General features: G+C 38.4%; 1 protein-coding gene across 11 annotated transcripts in view; it reads right to left on the bottom strand.

The window, feature by feature from the left end:
* Positions 1-14,772, bottom strand: part of USP54 (ubiquitin specific peptidase 54) — a 95,680-nt gene that overhangs the window by 12,462 nt on the left and 68,446 nt on the right. For 9 of the 11 annotated variants that reach the window (XM_048946742.1, XM_048946750.1, XM_048946751.1 and 6 more), the window contains 8 exons: positions 14,421-14,570; positions 12,778-12,946; positions 10,905-11,075; positions 6,679-6,810; positions 6,060-6,440; positions 4,407-4,637; positions 3,312-3,455; positions 2,125-2,298 (listed from right to left, as the gene is read on the bottom strand). In XM_048946742.1, the coding sequence (XP_048802699.1) occupies positions 2,125-2,298; positions 3,312-3,455; positions 4,407-4,637; positions 6,060-6,440; positions 6,679-6,810; positions 10,905-11,075; positions 12,778-12,946; positions 14,421-14,570 (1,552 nt within the window). Of the gene's footprint in view, positions 1-2,124; positions 2,299-3,311; positions 3,456-4,405; positions 4,638-6,059; positions 6,441-6,678; positions 6,811-10,904; positions 11,076-12,777; positions 12,947-14,420; positions 14,571-14,772 lie in introns of all 11 variants that reach the window. The other 2 variants (XM_048946749.1, XM_048946753.1) reach the window with 1 other exon arrangement.

Genomic DNA, 14,772 nt, shown 5'->3' with positions numbered 1-14,772 from the left:
AAACATCCAGTTCTGAGAGGAGAAAATGCTCAAACAAGCTAGTGTCATCTATTAAACATTATGCAAGTTTCATACTGAATTGTTCACATTCAAGTGAGGCAGGGCAAAATAATATTTTATAATATTATGAAAATAATAATAAGACTGTTTCACTGAGAGGTGGGTTCCTTTTCTAGAAGGTCTTTATTACAACAGAGAATACGAGTATCTTTCTTGGCCAACAGAAATTTACACCTTCTCAACTCACGTAACAAATACTATGGTCTGACCTGTTCTCCAACTGCACTGCACACAAATGGAGAAACATAAACCCATTAAGAACCCATATGAAAAGCAATTACTGCAGAGAGAAGTGAGATTTGTTAGAGCAGTGAGTTAATCAAGCAGCACATTCAGTTTCAAAATCAAGGCTACTGAGGCTCATAAGCAAGGCCAGTATACTGAAGTTCCACGAGTGTAGCAATTTACTTGAAGGAAAATGAGTCACAGGAGTCCTGGAGTTCTGTGCACCAGCAAATGTTTCAGGCAACCTAGCAGTCTGCTAACGTTAAGCTATTACATCTCTAGGATGGGGAAAGGCTTAATGGGAACAAATTAAAATTTTCCTTCTCAGGTCAAAGGCAGTAACTCAAACATTGTACTGAAGTCTTTTTAGATAAAGAAATATCCTAGTTTCATTTCTTCTTACCAGTGAAAAGCTAAGCAAGTCTTGCTTCTACCAACACAACAGAAGAACAAAGAAGGCTAATGTGTTGGAAAACTATGCTATTTTCCTTAGGCAGGAGAAGACAACATCCTCATGCTCAAGAACAGGGGCTCACTTTTCAATTTTTACCTCATTAGCACTTTATAAAAATAAATCCTAATGCTAATAAAAAAACCAATTGTCTACTTTGGTACATCAGAATTTGTAAACTGGTTACCTGCAGGTCACAGTGGGACCATAAAGGGTAACCTAGAAGCTTATAATACCAAGAAATTTTAAAAAATTACATTCAGGTGATCAGTCATCCTCATAAAGACCATATTAACTGGCCACCATAGGTATACATAGTGACATTCCAACAATTGGAGTTGCTGTAGGCTGCAGAGTGCCAGCTGTATTGCATCCAGAGCTCACACTGCTGTGTGGCGTCCTCTCTCAATCCTTCACCTCTGTTCTGCAGCACACAAACACCTCATTTCCTTCTCTGCTACAAGAGGTTTGAGTGAACAGTGTAAGGGTCCCAGGAGGTCTAGCAACATGGGAGTGTTTGGGAGGACACAATGCCTCACTGAGTCTGCCCCAGCCACAGTTAAGCATTCTACCAGGTTTCTCTCAGCCGGGTTAGCCAATCTCCTATTTGATTCCTCTTACTGGCTAATGAAGACTGAGAATAAAACAAAGGGCACTACACTTGAATCCTGTCACCAAGCTCCCTCTGTTACAGTCACATTCTTCCAGTTAAATCTCCTTTTCTGTTGCCATCCGTTACTAGAAAGGAGAGGAGTCTTGAAGAAGACATATTAAGACTTAATATTTGTCTTTTTAGATTTTTTTTCCCTCCAATTCTTGTCCTTTACAAAAGATAAATGAATCAAATCCTGCTCAGATTTTTAAGTACTCTACCCGCTTAAGCTTGCCCCAGTACTTGTTGTCACCCTTGAGCTGCAGCTGTACAGCTGAACAGAGAGGGAGAGCATGAAGTATAAAAGCAGGAACAAATAGAATTGCTCAGGTCAGTGACGCTACAAGAAAGAAAAATAAAGAAAACAACAACTTAAGTGGACAAGCTATGCTGCAGGTGGATCTGAGGTATCTGAAAGGTGTTTATTCCAAAATGCTGGGGGAAGCCTTAAAGCTAAATCTATATATCACTACACACAAAATAGAAAGGTGCAATTATTAACATCTCTGCATTAGAAACTTTTACCTTGTTGTCAGATTCAAGAAATAATATAGTTAAAATGCCAGTTTTCTGTATGCAACAAGTTTGAAACTGATAGCGTTCCACTATGTCAAGACACAAAATTGCAATACTGGGAGTGGAGAATGGGGAGAAAGAGTAGGAAAGTAAGTTCTAAGGTTCAAAAAAAAACTTCAGCACGATAATCTTGCAAAATATACTGCATTCAAAAAGTTACCCTGATTCTGTAGCTCATCTAGATCCATGAACCTGCTGGGACGGGGATTAAAGCCCATCGCTGCCTCCATTTCCTTTTCTCTTTTCCTGCGTAGTTCTTGTTCATGTGCTCTTCTTGCCACCTCCTCTTGCAATTCATCCAGTTCACTCTTTAAAGGGGCAAACATCTCCCCACCTTCCAAACAAAATTTTGTTTTTATAGTAAGATCTCTGAAAGTATCCATTAAAAGACAAAATAATGTTAATGGACAATAAAATCGCCATTAGTGAATAGCAGACTGACCAAAGACCACAGAATTGCAGACCACAAATTCTGTTTTGTTCAATTTTACTTTCAATGGCTGCCCAAGCCATTTGGTTTCCAATTGTCTTCTGTGTCGGTGGCTCTGATAAAAGCGTTACAGTATTAGTTCACAATCCCCAGTAGCACAGCCCTTCCCTCAATTCAATGACACAAGAAACAGCACATGAAACAGAGAAAAATCTGAAGAGAGAATTGTAAGTTGCTGCTGCAATCTTGAGACTTCTTACTGTGCTTGGAACTGTAACCAATGTTATGTCAATGTAGCCAAATGAAAATGGAAGGAAAAAAGGCTTATGTATGAGACAACACAGCAGAAATCAATCTTCTGCCTCACTTCAACTTTGACCTGTATATAGAAACTACCTTCCCTCCTTACTTTATTCCAGAGAATGTCTGGGTAAGGGAAAGGATTTCCTCAGAAGGATAATTGGAATGTGTATCTGCAAAAAAGGTCAGCTTTAGTCCAAGTATCCTGTAGACACCTAATCACTTTCGTGGAAATTTTACCATTATAAGCTTCTTTTCAGGAGTCATCAATCCTATAAGTTATCATGAGTTATGCTTGGGAAGACATTTTCAACTAATAGCAGAATACTGAATTACAGGAAAGAAAAGGAAAAAGTTTTATTTCATCAGACAAATCAGCCTTTGTTGAAAATGACACAAGAACAACGTGATCAAAAGGAACATTCCAAGTAAGTTTTTTGCCATTTCCTACGGTAAACCAAAGTTACTACTTGTTAAATTGTGTTGTTATATTCCTCTATGTTTCAATTCCTTTTTTTCATAACTGCATTGTAAAGATGAACATCCAGAAAGCAAGAAAAAACAACTCCTACATGCTTTAACTCACAGAACCACTACTACTGAGAACTTTACCTTACCATTTCCAAAGGCGCGTGGGCTGGTTGCCCAGCTTCCATTGGATGAAGTAGGCTCCACTTCCAGTATGCTGCTACTGTGAGACTTTGGGATGCTACGCCAGGCAGGAACCAATCCACCTGTTCGTTTCATATGAATGTCCCTCCAAAAAGAGTAATTACAGTTCACAATATTATTAAACTCTTTGGGAAAAGTTATGTCTACATTTTCTCTTATCACAAAAATATTTACTTGCATTTTACTTTTATAGTTCCGAGGGGAAAAAAGAAAAGCCTACCACAGAAGATTATTTAAAGAAACAGACAAAGAGAAAGCAAATAAGCAAAAGGACAGTAGTTCTTATATTTGCATGTAAATACAGCAGATGTCTTGCAAGACTTAAGTGAATCTCTCAAACTAACAATCAGAGAATCATAGAATGACCTGTGTTGAAAAGGACCTCAAAAATCATCCAGTTTCAACCCCCTGCTATGTGCAGGGTCGCCAACCATCAGACCAGGCTGCCCAGAACCACACCCAGCCTGGCCTTGAACGCACCCAGGGATGGACATCCACAACCTCCTTGGGCAACCTGTTCCAGTGTCACCATCCTCAGTGGAAAAACTTCCTAAGTTCCTAACCTTCCTAATCTTTGACAAGGTCAAAGATTCCTATGCAAGACTATCAATTTCTGAATTTGTACGCAGATGCTACGAAACAATGATTTATCTGAAAGAGAATGACCAATCCTAAGTTCATGTTAAATTTGATATTTGAGATTTTAAGTGGTAGACTAAAGGTATGACTATTTCAAATGCATCATTTCAGTCAACGTTACGCGTCTCATTCATTTATTTTTCTTTTCATAACTCATCATCATCAGTAAGTTATCAATATACTGACAAGAAAAGGATCAATCTCACTCAGATCCGTATTTCCTCTCTATTTCTCCCTGCCTCAATGAACTTGCCTTACAAGCTAGGATGATTGTTTTGTGCTGTTGGCTTGCTTTCGTGGGGCTAACTTTGGCTTCTTTTGTTTTGTTCTACAGCATTATGTAACACAGCAAAACAGAAATGCAGACTTCACTCCAAAAATGAAGTTTGTTAAAATCTACCTGTGGGTGCTTGAGTTTTCAGACAAGGGCATGTCCAGACTAACTGGGCTGCTGCTGTTGCGTTCACTGCTTTCATATCCAGACTCCATCCTCTGTATCAGATGAGGATGTTGATCCATCACATGCTGGGTACCACGGCTTAGCACAGGACGCTTGTATCTGACATTTGATTGGCTTGATCTTGTTTCTTGGACAGTATGTTCCTTGACCTCGTTCTCCATAAGCTCCTTACCTGTTGAGATAAAAGAAAATAACCTAGTAGAATATCCAGACTTTCAGAGCAGCAAATCTACATATTTTTGCTCCTTGATTATGCTTATACCAGAAGTAGTGTCTTTAAGTTTATTTCAAATTAGAAATAGAAAGCTGAAAAAAACAATTTACAGCATTTCTGTTACTTCTCAACAAATTTGGTTTTGAATCTCTTCCATTTAGCATTTTATCATATTTTCCCAAAGTAACAATCCAATCTGAAAATCCCTTCCTCCCCCAACAGCTTGTATCTGCACAAAATCATTTAACAGTATATCCAACTGTGCCTTTAGTAATTCCAGTTTATACTGTACTGTCATATTAACTTCAGATGCTACACTTTCTACCTTTGTTTTCCTGCCATTTACAATGTGATGAGAAACATTTTTACTTACAATTCTTCCTTGTTGATTTTCCTGCATGTTCTCATTTGCCTCTTTGCATCCTTTTTCTTTTTACCTTTTTCCTTTTTTCCCTTTGCTTTTTTATTCCTGTTCTGTTTATTCCTAAGCTGTGCTCTCTTCTACCTTTATCTTCCCTCTATACATTTATTTTTGCTGCCCAATTCCCTTAAACTTTTAGTTCCTTTCAGTTGGTGACAGCTGCCCCTGCCTCTCAAGGCTCTAAGTTTTCTGCAAGTGTCCTTGTTAACTACCACTCCACTGCCAGTCACACAGATCTCTTCCTTCTCATCTACACGCAGTAAAAAGCAGCAGTTCCAGAAGCATACCAAAAGAAAGAAACTGGTAAACACCTATTCTCTACAGTGTTAACAGTTTCAGGAATATACACCTCCTGAATAAGAATAAAGTGACTGTACTACATTCATTTACCAATTAGGGGAAGGGAAGCAGGGGGATGGGGCAAGGGGAAAAAAAGACATGAAGTGGTTCACAACAAATTCCTTCACCTTTAAGAAAGAGTAAAACCAAGGACAAAGTCTCTATATTCAATTTGCATAGCTGCTGCATAAATCATCATAAACAAATGCTGGTAAGTCATCAGCTGCTCTTATCCTCATAATGGAAGCTCAGCACTAATGCATGAAGTATTTGCTACGCCATAGTTTAAGCCATCATGCAAAAACAATCAAAAGAAAAACCATGACCAGTACAAAAGGCCACTCCCAAGTAAGGAACTTCCAAATACTTAGCAGTGTAGTATTGAGTCCATTTAAGCAGTACAGACAATAAAGTTTCCCTTATTATTTTCTAAAATGTGAAATGTAACATGGAAAACAAACAAGTATCACACGTTCAATATCCACAAAGAAACTTCAAGGATGTGAATCACTACCAGCCACATTCAAAATTTCACTTCTCTATTTTACTTAAATGAAACTGAATAGCAGAATATTATAAATTCCACACCTCAATGTAAATCTTTCTTCTCAACCTCTTACCTGCCTCTTCAGAGAAAGGACTAAGTTGAGTGTATCCACAGTGCTTCCTCTTGTCTTTACTGAAGATGCTATCTATATTAAGAGACTCTCTCTTGGGTCTCCAGCTTGGCCGGTACCTGCTAGATGAACTGGATTTAGACTCACTACTGGTACTCTCAACTTCCCAGTCTCTAGAGTGCACAGAGAGGCTTTTTGAGGGCCGTGTTTCTGCCTGATCCATATGACTCCCTCCATGAGGGGAATTTTGGTTGGTTTGAGAAATCTGCTGTGGTCTGTTGTGGATCATATTGCTCACTGTCTCCTTAAATTCCCTTAGTCTGCTGGTGCTGCTGGATGGCTTGGGGGCAGCTCTGGGGGCTTGTTTCTCCTTCAAGGTTTCTCCTGTAGTTCAAAAAAAAAGAGAGCAAAAGCCACAAAAATAACTTCAGATTAAGCTAGCAGCCTTACAGCATCTTCATGCAGTTTTTGAAAAGTAAAACAAAAGCAAAAAAAAACAAAAGCAAAAGAAAGAGACAAAATGCAGGCAAAGATGTAACAAACAAGGAGAGAAATGTATATACACAGTGAGGATCTTAAAAATCAGAAAGAGATATATTTTCAATAAAACAGAGATTCTTGCCTTCACTGTGGTATCCCGATGACTGAGTCTCATCTCCTTTTCGCCGAGACCGGCTAGAACTCCTCTTGCGGTCTGCCAGTGAGCTCTTTTTGGAAATGTGCCTCTGATTACACTCACTGTCAGTCAGGTGCCCTGAAAGGACAGAAGAACACAGTTGAGATGACAAGAGCCTTTGGACTGATCGCTATGTGTGCTGAGAACAGTAGGGCTCTTCTGCTCCTTAGGAGCTGCAGACTGTCCAATGCTAACTGTCAGGTTTGGTTAAGCTTTTCCATCCACAAGTTTCTGGTTTTGTCTCGGAGAAGGGAAGTCTGGTTTATTTTTGTTTGTTTTGTTTTAAGGTTATCAGTGATACATTCCCTCCAATGACTCTGATAATGAGAGATTATCCAAAAGGAGAACTCTAAGGATACCATTTCTTTGCTGTCTGAATACTTGCTCAGTTTTAACAGCCATGAACAAAAAAACTACAGACAGCTTGTTTGGCATTATTCTGTTGAATGAAGGCTTAAACGCATGAGCAAGTCAACGTCTAAGAAAAAATTACTGCACATCATCAGCATCTCTACACTAATTCTCTATCTGCACTCTCTTGGCCTGTAGCAAAGTAATTTGAGTTAGTTTAGGCTACAAGGAAGAAGCCTCAGTTGGCTCTCAAGGGCTAAGCCAGCTAATTCGCATCCACCACAAGCTAAGAACATACACACATCAACAGCATGGATCAGCTGACACACAACAACGTCCCCTTAACTACAAGCTCACGTGTCCTAGCATTTTCTCTTGCATATGACATATTCCCAACTTTCCTCAGATAAAATGTGACTTAAGAGCATACGACAATTAATTACGTGTTTTCTGTATTACCACTTATTTTCTTAATTTTACAGTTCTCACACATTCACAGTCCTAAGCCTTCAAGCACAAACACACGCATGGCTTTACTCACGTGAGTAGTCCCAAGCAGAGATGCAGGATAAGAAGGGAATTTATGAATAAGCTACAAAGACTTATCTAGCCTTAACATCAACAAATTTCACCTTGTACAGGATGACAGCAATGGAAAAATCTGTACTACTCAACAGTGGATGAACAGCCCCCAGACTACGTAACTGGCTGTTTTGAGCCTGGTCCTTTTCTAGAAATTAACACCAAAATCAACAACACTTAAAGTAGATTTTACAAGTAAAATCGTACTTTTAAACAGTTGAAAAAGTAATACACTCCAACTACAACTGCCACAAAGGTGCTACAAGTACGAGTGGGAAGGAATCCAAACAATAAAAAGCAAGCTACACAAAACTTGTGTTTCTATTCATTTGCAAACTGTATAAAGATTTTGTAGCTAAATTCTTTAGAAACAAAATAAATAAAAGAACTACGGGAATAAAAGAGAAACGCTGACAGTGAAGACTGAAGATGTACAGCATTTAGGTGACTGAGCAAGAAGCAGTCAGTTCTTTGGGAGAAGCCATTTACCCCCATAGCATGGACTGTCATGCATCTTCTAGGGTCTGAAGGAACAGTAGTATCTTATACCTTGTAGTGGTGTCTCTCAAGATAAAAGAGGATTGCGTTTCACTTCAGAGTGCACAACTTCTCTAGTGAAATTTTGTTCCCTTACAGCTCTTTCAACTTAGTAAGAATGGTCAGTTAGCACTCTTTGTGCCTGCAAGAAAGACTAATTAGCTTAGAGTCTGTCTTCATAGACTAATGAAAGAACATAATTCAGCCTTGTAAAAATGAAGGCTGCTAGCAGTGCATACATATTTCTCCTCTTCTCATAAACCGCAAATTTTGTCATAATGTCACTGAATGTTTAACAGACATAGAAGAGATTCCAAGAATCATGAGCCTGCAACACACACACGTTACACTGTTTCTACTTGTACCCTCTGGAACAATGACTAAAACCAGTGTAATGCATCAATAGAGGAACTAGCAGTCCCAGAATACAGTCAGAAACTTCACACTCATTTCATTAACTTCACTAAAATAAAAAGGCAGGATTTCTGAGTGCTCAACTGCACATGTAGAAGTGTGCCTTGCTGAATGTGTTCCTAAATGCCTCATCCTCCATGTGTAGGATTGCTTCAATGGCTTCATAAATGGCAGTATTCAAAAGAAAGTTTCACTGGGGGGGTTTTCTTTTCTTTTCTTTCTTTTTTTTTTTTTTTTGTGTCAGGGAATGGGGGACAGAATATGTTAATAGAGAAAGAATGAAATCAAACAGATTAAGACAGAACATCCACTACTCCCTCCCACGGAAATCTCAGTTGCATGAATAGGGTACGCACATTTTTCTCAGCAGCACAGGTTGGCAGGAGCAAGAGAGGGCTCATGCAGCCACCCTTCATGCTTTCATCCTGAAGAACCCAGGTATCTGAGGTCCTATGACCCAATGCTGGTCCTTCCCAGAAGGGCGATGTGGGATAGGGTCCAGAAAACTCTGGGCTGAAGCAGTGGGGTAAATGGCCATTAAATGTAGAATCCTGCTCTTGCCCAGAACGATTCAATAGCAGCAACAGTTGACAGGTCAATGTGGATGGCTTCTTAATAGCCCCACGGATCACCCTTTGATGACTGAACAGTTGCATAAGTTGGCAGACTGGCTTTTTGGAAAGGTTTCAGGAAGGCAAAAATAAAAGGGGAAAACATCCAGACAGGTGACTAGCTAAGGGGATACATTGACTGTAACTAAAGCAGAATCAGGGAAGATGAGGAGGACTGAAATTAGGTGGTGAGAAATGGTCCAGAACTGAAGGGAATAACATAGGACAGAATCAGTGGGAGAAGAAAGAAAAAGAAGAGGAGAGCATCACTAAAAAATGACAGAACAAAAAGTTTATATATCGAACTTAATCTGCTTACATGGTGGCAACCCTCCTACTACCCTCCCCTTCTTTCTTCTTAAAAAATAGATTTGTGAAAAATTGTACCAAGGGTAATCTAATACAATACACTTTCTGCTACTTTTGCAGACCATACAAATAATACTTCACCAGCATTTTCATTTTTGGTTTTTCAGTAATCTTTGGATCAATGTGAATTTTGTTTCTTCACCACTCTCCAATTCTGCTCCAACTTTCCCTTCTTTCTCACACTCTACTGAGGACTATTACCAGAACCTGCAGTGCTAAGTATTTGCTAAAATGTTAGAAGGATCTTCAAGCTATCTAAAACCACAGTTTACAGTTACTTGAACCTCTGCTCAGAATAAAAAGTCTTGAAGAAAACTTTGAAACTTTTTTTTCAGGTTGCAATGCGAAACGCTTGTACCATAGATTGTTTCAAATGGACGAAAGATGTCTGTGTCACAAGATGTAACAGCAACTACTTCACAACCAGAAGGACACAGTGGTGTATTAGCTATTGACCCTGTTGCAACCAACAGTTGCTGATTCAAAGTTATTCCTCTTAGAAAGTCTTTAAAAGAACATTAAAGTAACGACAAACGGACTTAGCAGGTCATATTTCTGATGCTTGAGAAGTGCATCCTTAACTCATGCACTGCTTTTTCAGAAGTGACATTAGTACTGCATGCAGAAGCAGGCTGACTGAGATCACTGGCCATTACTAATACAGATCTAAGCTTGCAGACTTCCAGTTCATTTCTTTTCCGCAAGAGAGTCTTCAGGCAGACTCTTCAGCTGCCTGAAGGAATATGAAGACAGACTCTCTTCCAACTGTATGTTCTCACTTGTCTCCATAGCACAGGCAGGAAATCATCTTATGCTCCTCCCTGGTGCAGTACATACACTGCTATGTACTGCCAACACACACATACACAGGAAGTCCTCGGTACTCAGTTATGGGATATTCATGGTGAGAGAAATACCTTTCCCAGGCAGCTGCAACTCCTGAAACAAACTTCCCATAGATGAGTAAGTAGAACACACATCACTTACAAACTGTACAATGGTAGTGCAAAACAAACTCCAAGTTCCAGAATTTTACATGACTAAGAGAGCAGGTAGATAGGGGATAACACAAATAGTGTGTGTAAATTTTTGCCTGGCTAGATAAAAGTCTACAAAAGCTAGCCATACACTTAAAATTATGCTAATCTTAGGCATTACAATGGTTAACTGCAAACCAAAACCAAACAGGAGAGTAAAAATTGTTCACTAGTCTGTTATGGGTTGCATAAAAAGAGATTATTCACTGAGCTCCACTGTAGTCACCATATTTAATGACAATGACTACTGTGATATAAATTTATCTGCTACCTGTGTCCCTGCTGCTTTGAGAAGCTGCATCATTGTCCACGTTGTAAATGACCGTTCCCTGTGAGTCAGAAGAGAAGTGACTGACCACAGACTCATGGTGTGCCTGTTTGTAAGGATAGCTGTCAGTAGAGGAATCTGTTCTGGTATCACTTGAGATGGATGGTTCTCTCCCTGGAAAAGAAATTAATGTCAAATTTCAATTTCTTGTGGTTAATTGGAGATTCACCAAGTTTTCTGCAATCAAAGAGCAGGTTACTCATCATAACCTTCTGAGTTCTATCTGAAAGGAAACACCTTTTAACATTTTTATATGTATGTATTTTTATACTTAGCTTCCTGAAGTTGTTTTAGAACACAATAATATTAGATATTGAAGGGACACTGAGCAGAAGCGTTTGCAATGTATTTCCTGGAGACCAAGCAGCAGAACTACAAGGCCTGTTACAGCATATATCAATCTGATGCTTGTAGAGGTGCTCACAACTGATGGATAGCAGTGAAGGGCCTTCCCCCACTCCAGGCTCCCTGGTTTTCTTCAGAACAGGAAGATATATTTATAAATTGAAAGACATCTTGAGTGAGAAGTTTTTTTAACAGCCTTTATTTGCATTTATTTTAAGAAGAGTTGGAGATCTGTTTCATTACTACCAGACCATCAACATATAACTAAGACGACAGCAGATGTTCTCTATTGATTTACTGATTAGGAAGCATAAAGCTAGATATTGTCCATGAAAACCATAAAACATTCTTAGAATTACAGATGTAAAAATAGGCTAAAAACCCAGGAAAAAGCTGTATTTCTGGTTTTGGCTTTACCTTGTTATTCTTGACAACCAATAAATCCATTCTAATATAAAATACTCTCTGCAACCATCCAAAAACAGAAACAATTTTCTTTGCTAAGCCATTACTGTATAAAAGTAAACCCTGTTTCTAGTCTTCACCTTATCTGGATTGCAATTGCACATCTTTCTCTGAATACATCTATTGCTCATTGAATTATATTACTGTAGGCTGAGGTCCTACTTTAACATCCAGAATCATCCAGAAATTCAGTAACCCAGCAGCCCATCACACCACTAACAATACGTAGAGCAGTTATCACCTCTGAAGCAACTTATTTGGATACACCTTTCTAATTCAAAGGACTACCTACATTACACAGAACTCAGGAAGTAGAAAAGCATTACTGGCATCTTTAATGTTAAGTCTTACATATCTACAGTTGTAAATTTTTATTATTATTTTTTTTAATGAAAAAGGAATCAACTAAACATCACCTAAATGCATAAGCCTTTGCCAAACCCTTTTCCTTCAGTTTCCCACAAATTAGTCTGTATCTCATAAGTTACTTTAAAAAAGACAAGCCAAAGGTTGATAACTGCACTGATTCTTGCCCTCCCTTCCTGCCATCCCCAGTATTTCTTCTCCTTTCCCTCAGATTCTTTCACCATCCCAAAGGATGCATTCGTGATGTTTCCTTAATGTTTCTTTTCCCTAACTTCTCTCCCAAGCTTAATTCTGCAGCTTCCTCTGACTGGAATGATTTTATCATTCTGTTCCTGATAGAACTACTGATGGATTTATGAACTCAGCCCATGAATTCATCAGTTACTGTTCCTCTTTACAGCCATTTCACAACAGACCCTTCAGTTCTTTTTTCCATCTTTTCTCTAACTTTTATTTTTATGCTTGAGAGATTGCTATCCACTGGAAGAGAGGTTCAAAGGTAAAATACTGTAAATTCTCCTAAGAATTCCAGATCAGCTTTGAAAAGTAACAAACGCTAACAGAAACACACTCAAAATAAAAACTTTTCACACACAACACTACAGAGTAAAGGAATAAACATGCAGTCCAGAGCGTTTACCTGAGTCTTCACTATCATAGCACGTCCTACTGTATTGCTGCAAATCCACTTGAGGGGGCAAGTCTTGTGTTGATACTGGAGTTCCTCGCGGATCAGCATACAGCAGCAGTAAAGGCTGATAATGACCTTTAATACATTTTGTCACAACATCTTTCCATTTTGGACCAATCTGAATTAACAACAACAAAAAATATTAAGACAACTGTGTCATAATTTTCTACAATAAGGACTCCTTTCCCCCCCTTCTATTTCTTTACTGACATTCTTCAACTTCTTCCACATCCAGTACTGAAGAAGACACCTCAAGACTACTAGTAGAAGTTGAAAAATACTTCAAAAAGGAACATTACTTCTAAAATGTAACTGCAAGCAAACTATCTCTTAAAACTGGCATTTCCATTCCTCTGAGACTCAGCTTATTTGAGAAGTAAATTATCACTCACAGCATCAGCTGATCAAGAACACATTTGGAACACAGTGGAACCAGCTCAGCTAAAACCAAGATATTCACTATTTTGTGACTAAACAGCCATTATTTTTGCTAAAAGTATAACTACAAAAATAATCCTTCCCTTTCAGAGGGTTTGGTTTCTTTGTTGTTACTGGTTTTTGTTTTGTTTTGTTTTAATAAAAGGCAGTTCATCCCTTCAAACATTCAAACTTTGCATCAGTCAAAACAAAAGACCAGTTAACAAAGCTCTTTAATCCTTCCACCACCATAAACAAAATGAATGGTAAGCAAAAAATTACACCTCTAGCATGACAGCAAATTTAAGCCAATGCTAACCACTTTGGAGTGTGAACCTCCTCTGCTGCTAAAACAAACTCCATAGCATTTTGAAAAATGAGGTAATTACCATCACTATATCATCTCAGAAATATTCCTCATATACAAATACAGACTTTATTAAGTGCACTGAACATCTTTTCTAAAAGAAAAAAACCTGCTCCATATACAGTTAATTCAACTAAAGCACTGCAATACCTATCATTGGCATTTTTGCTGCAGACAAATGTGACTGAGAACAAATGGAAGGATTAGTTTTCCCTTTGAGACTGTGCTTGGCACGACTACAGGAGAAAATTTTCCTCTCTCATGTTTGAGCCTCCATGACAAGAAGGAATAAAAGGAAAGTGGTGTGAAATAAAGTAAAACAACCTAATGGGATGTAGTAACACTGTGCCAATATTCTAGCACTAGTATATGGAATGTCAAGGACTTCATGATTGGTGAAAAGAAAAGAAAGGAACAAACAGGTGGAAAATTTGTTGTTGGCAACAACTACTGGGGAAGATTGGCATCCAGATAGTTCAACAAACAACCCCAAAAGCCCTCACTAAATAGCAATGCTGCTCCTCAGCAAGGGAAAGAGAAGCATGTTAGCCTTGTGCACAAACAACAGGATTTCAAAAGACATGAAAGGAAGAACATCAGCCAACACAACAAAACTATGAATGGGGTGCTTCTGAGATTTCCGGTATGCTTTTCCAAGAACGCTTTATTTACTCATGAAAAGGTACAAAGCTATGGGTTTTGAGTGGGGAAAATAGATTAAATTTCTCAAAATCTTTAAAGATCAGTAAAGATTTGTACACAAGTAGTTAGCAAATTTCAAAGAGACTTTTTCTAAACATTTTCTTACCTCTTTGACATGAGCATCATCAAAGTACATCCATTTACGAATTTTAGTTTGGAAGAAGAAAGTAGAGTAATGCTTTCCATAGTAACAAATCATTCCCACCAAATACAGCTCTGAGTGTTTTGCTCTGTCATCAGTTACTCTGAAGAAGAGCTTCAAGAAGGGAGATAAGGAAATTGAAAAAAGTCAAAAATCAATAACATAACCCAGCATCTTACATATTGCCTTCCGGTTGAAGACCATAAGGTACTATCAAGAAGCATCAGTTGTTCTTACTTCAAGAGACAGAAAATAAGACAACAAAGACTGAAGTAATTAACCAACATTCAACAAAAATAGAGACATAAACAAGGAA

This window comes from Lagopus muta, chromosome 5 (assembly GCF_023343835.1).
Source record: "Lagopus muta isolate bLagMut1 chromosome 5, bLagMut1 primary, whole genome shotgun sequence".
In the NCBI taxonomy this organism is placed as follows: domain Eukaryota; kingdom Metazoa; phylum Chordata; class Aves; order Galliformes; family Phasianidae; genus Lagopus; species Lagopus muta.
The sequence above is the reverse complement of the archived record's forward strand: the minus strand, read 5'-3'. Positions and strand labels throughout refer to the sequence as shown.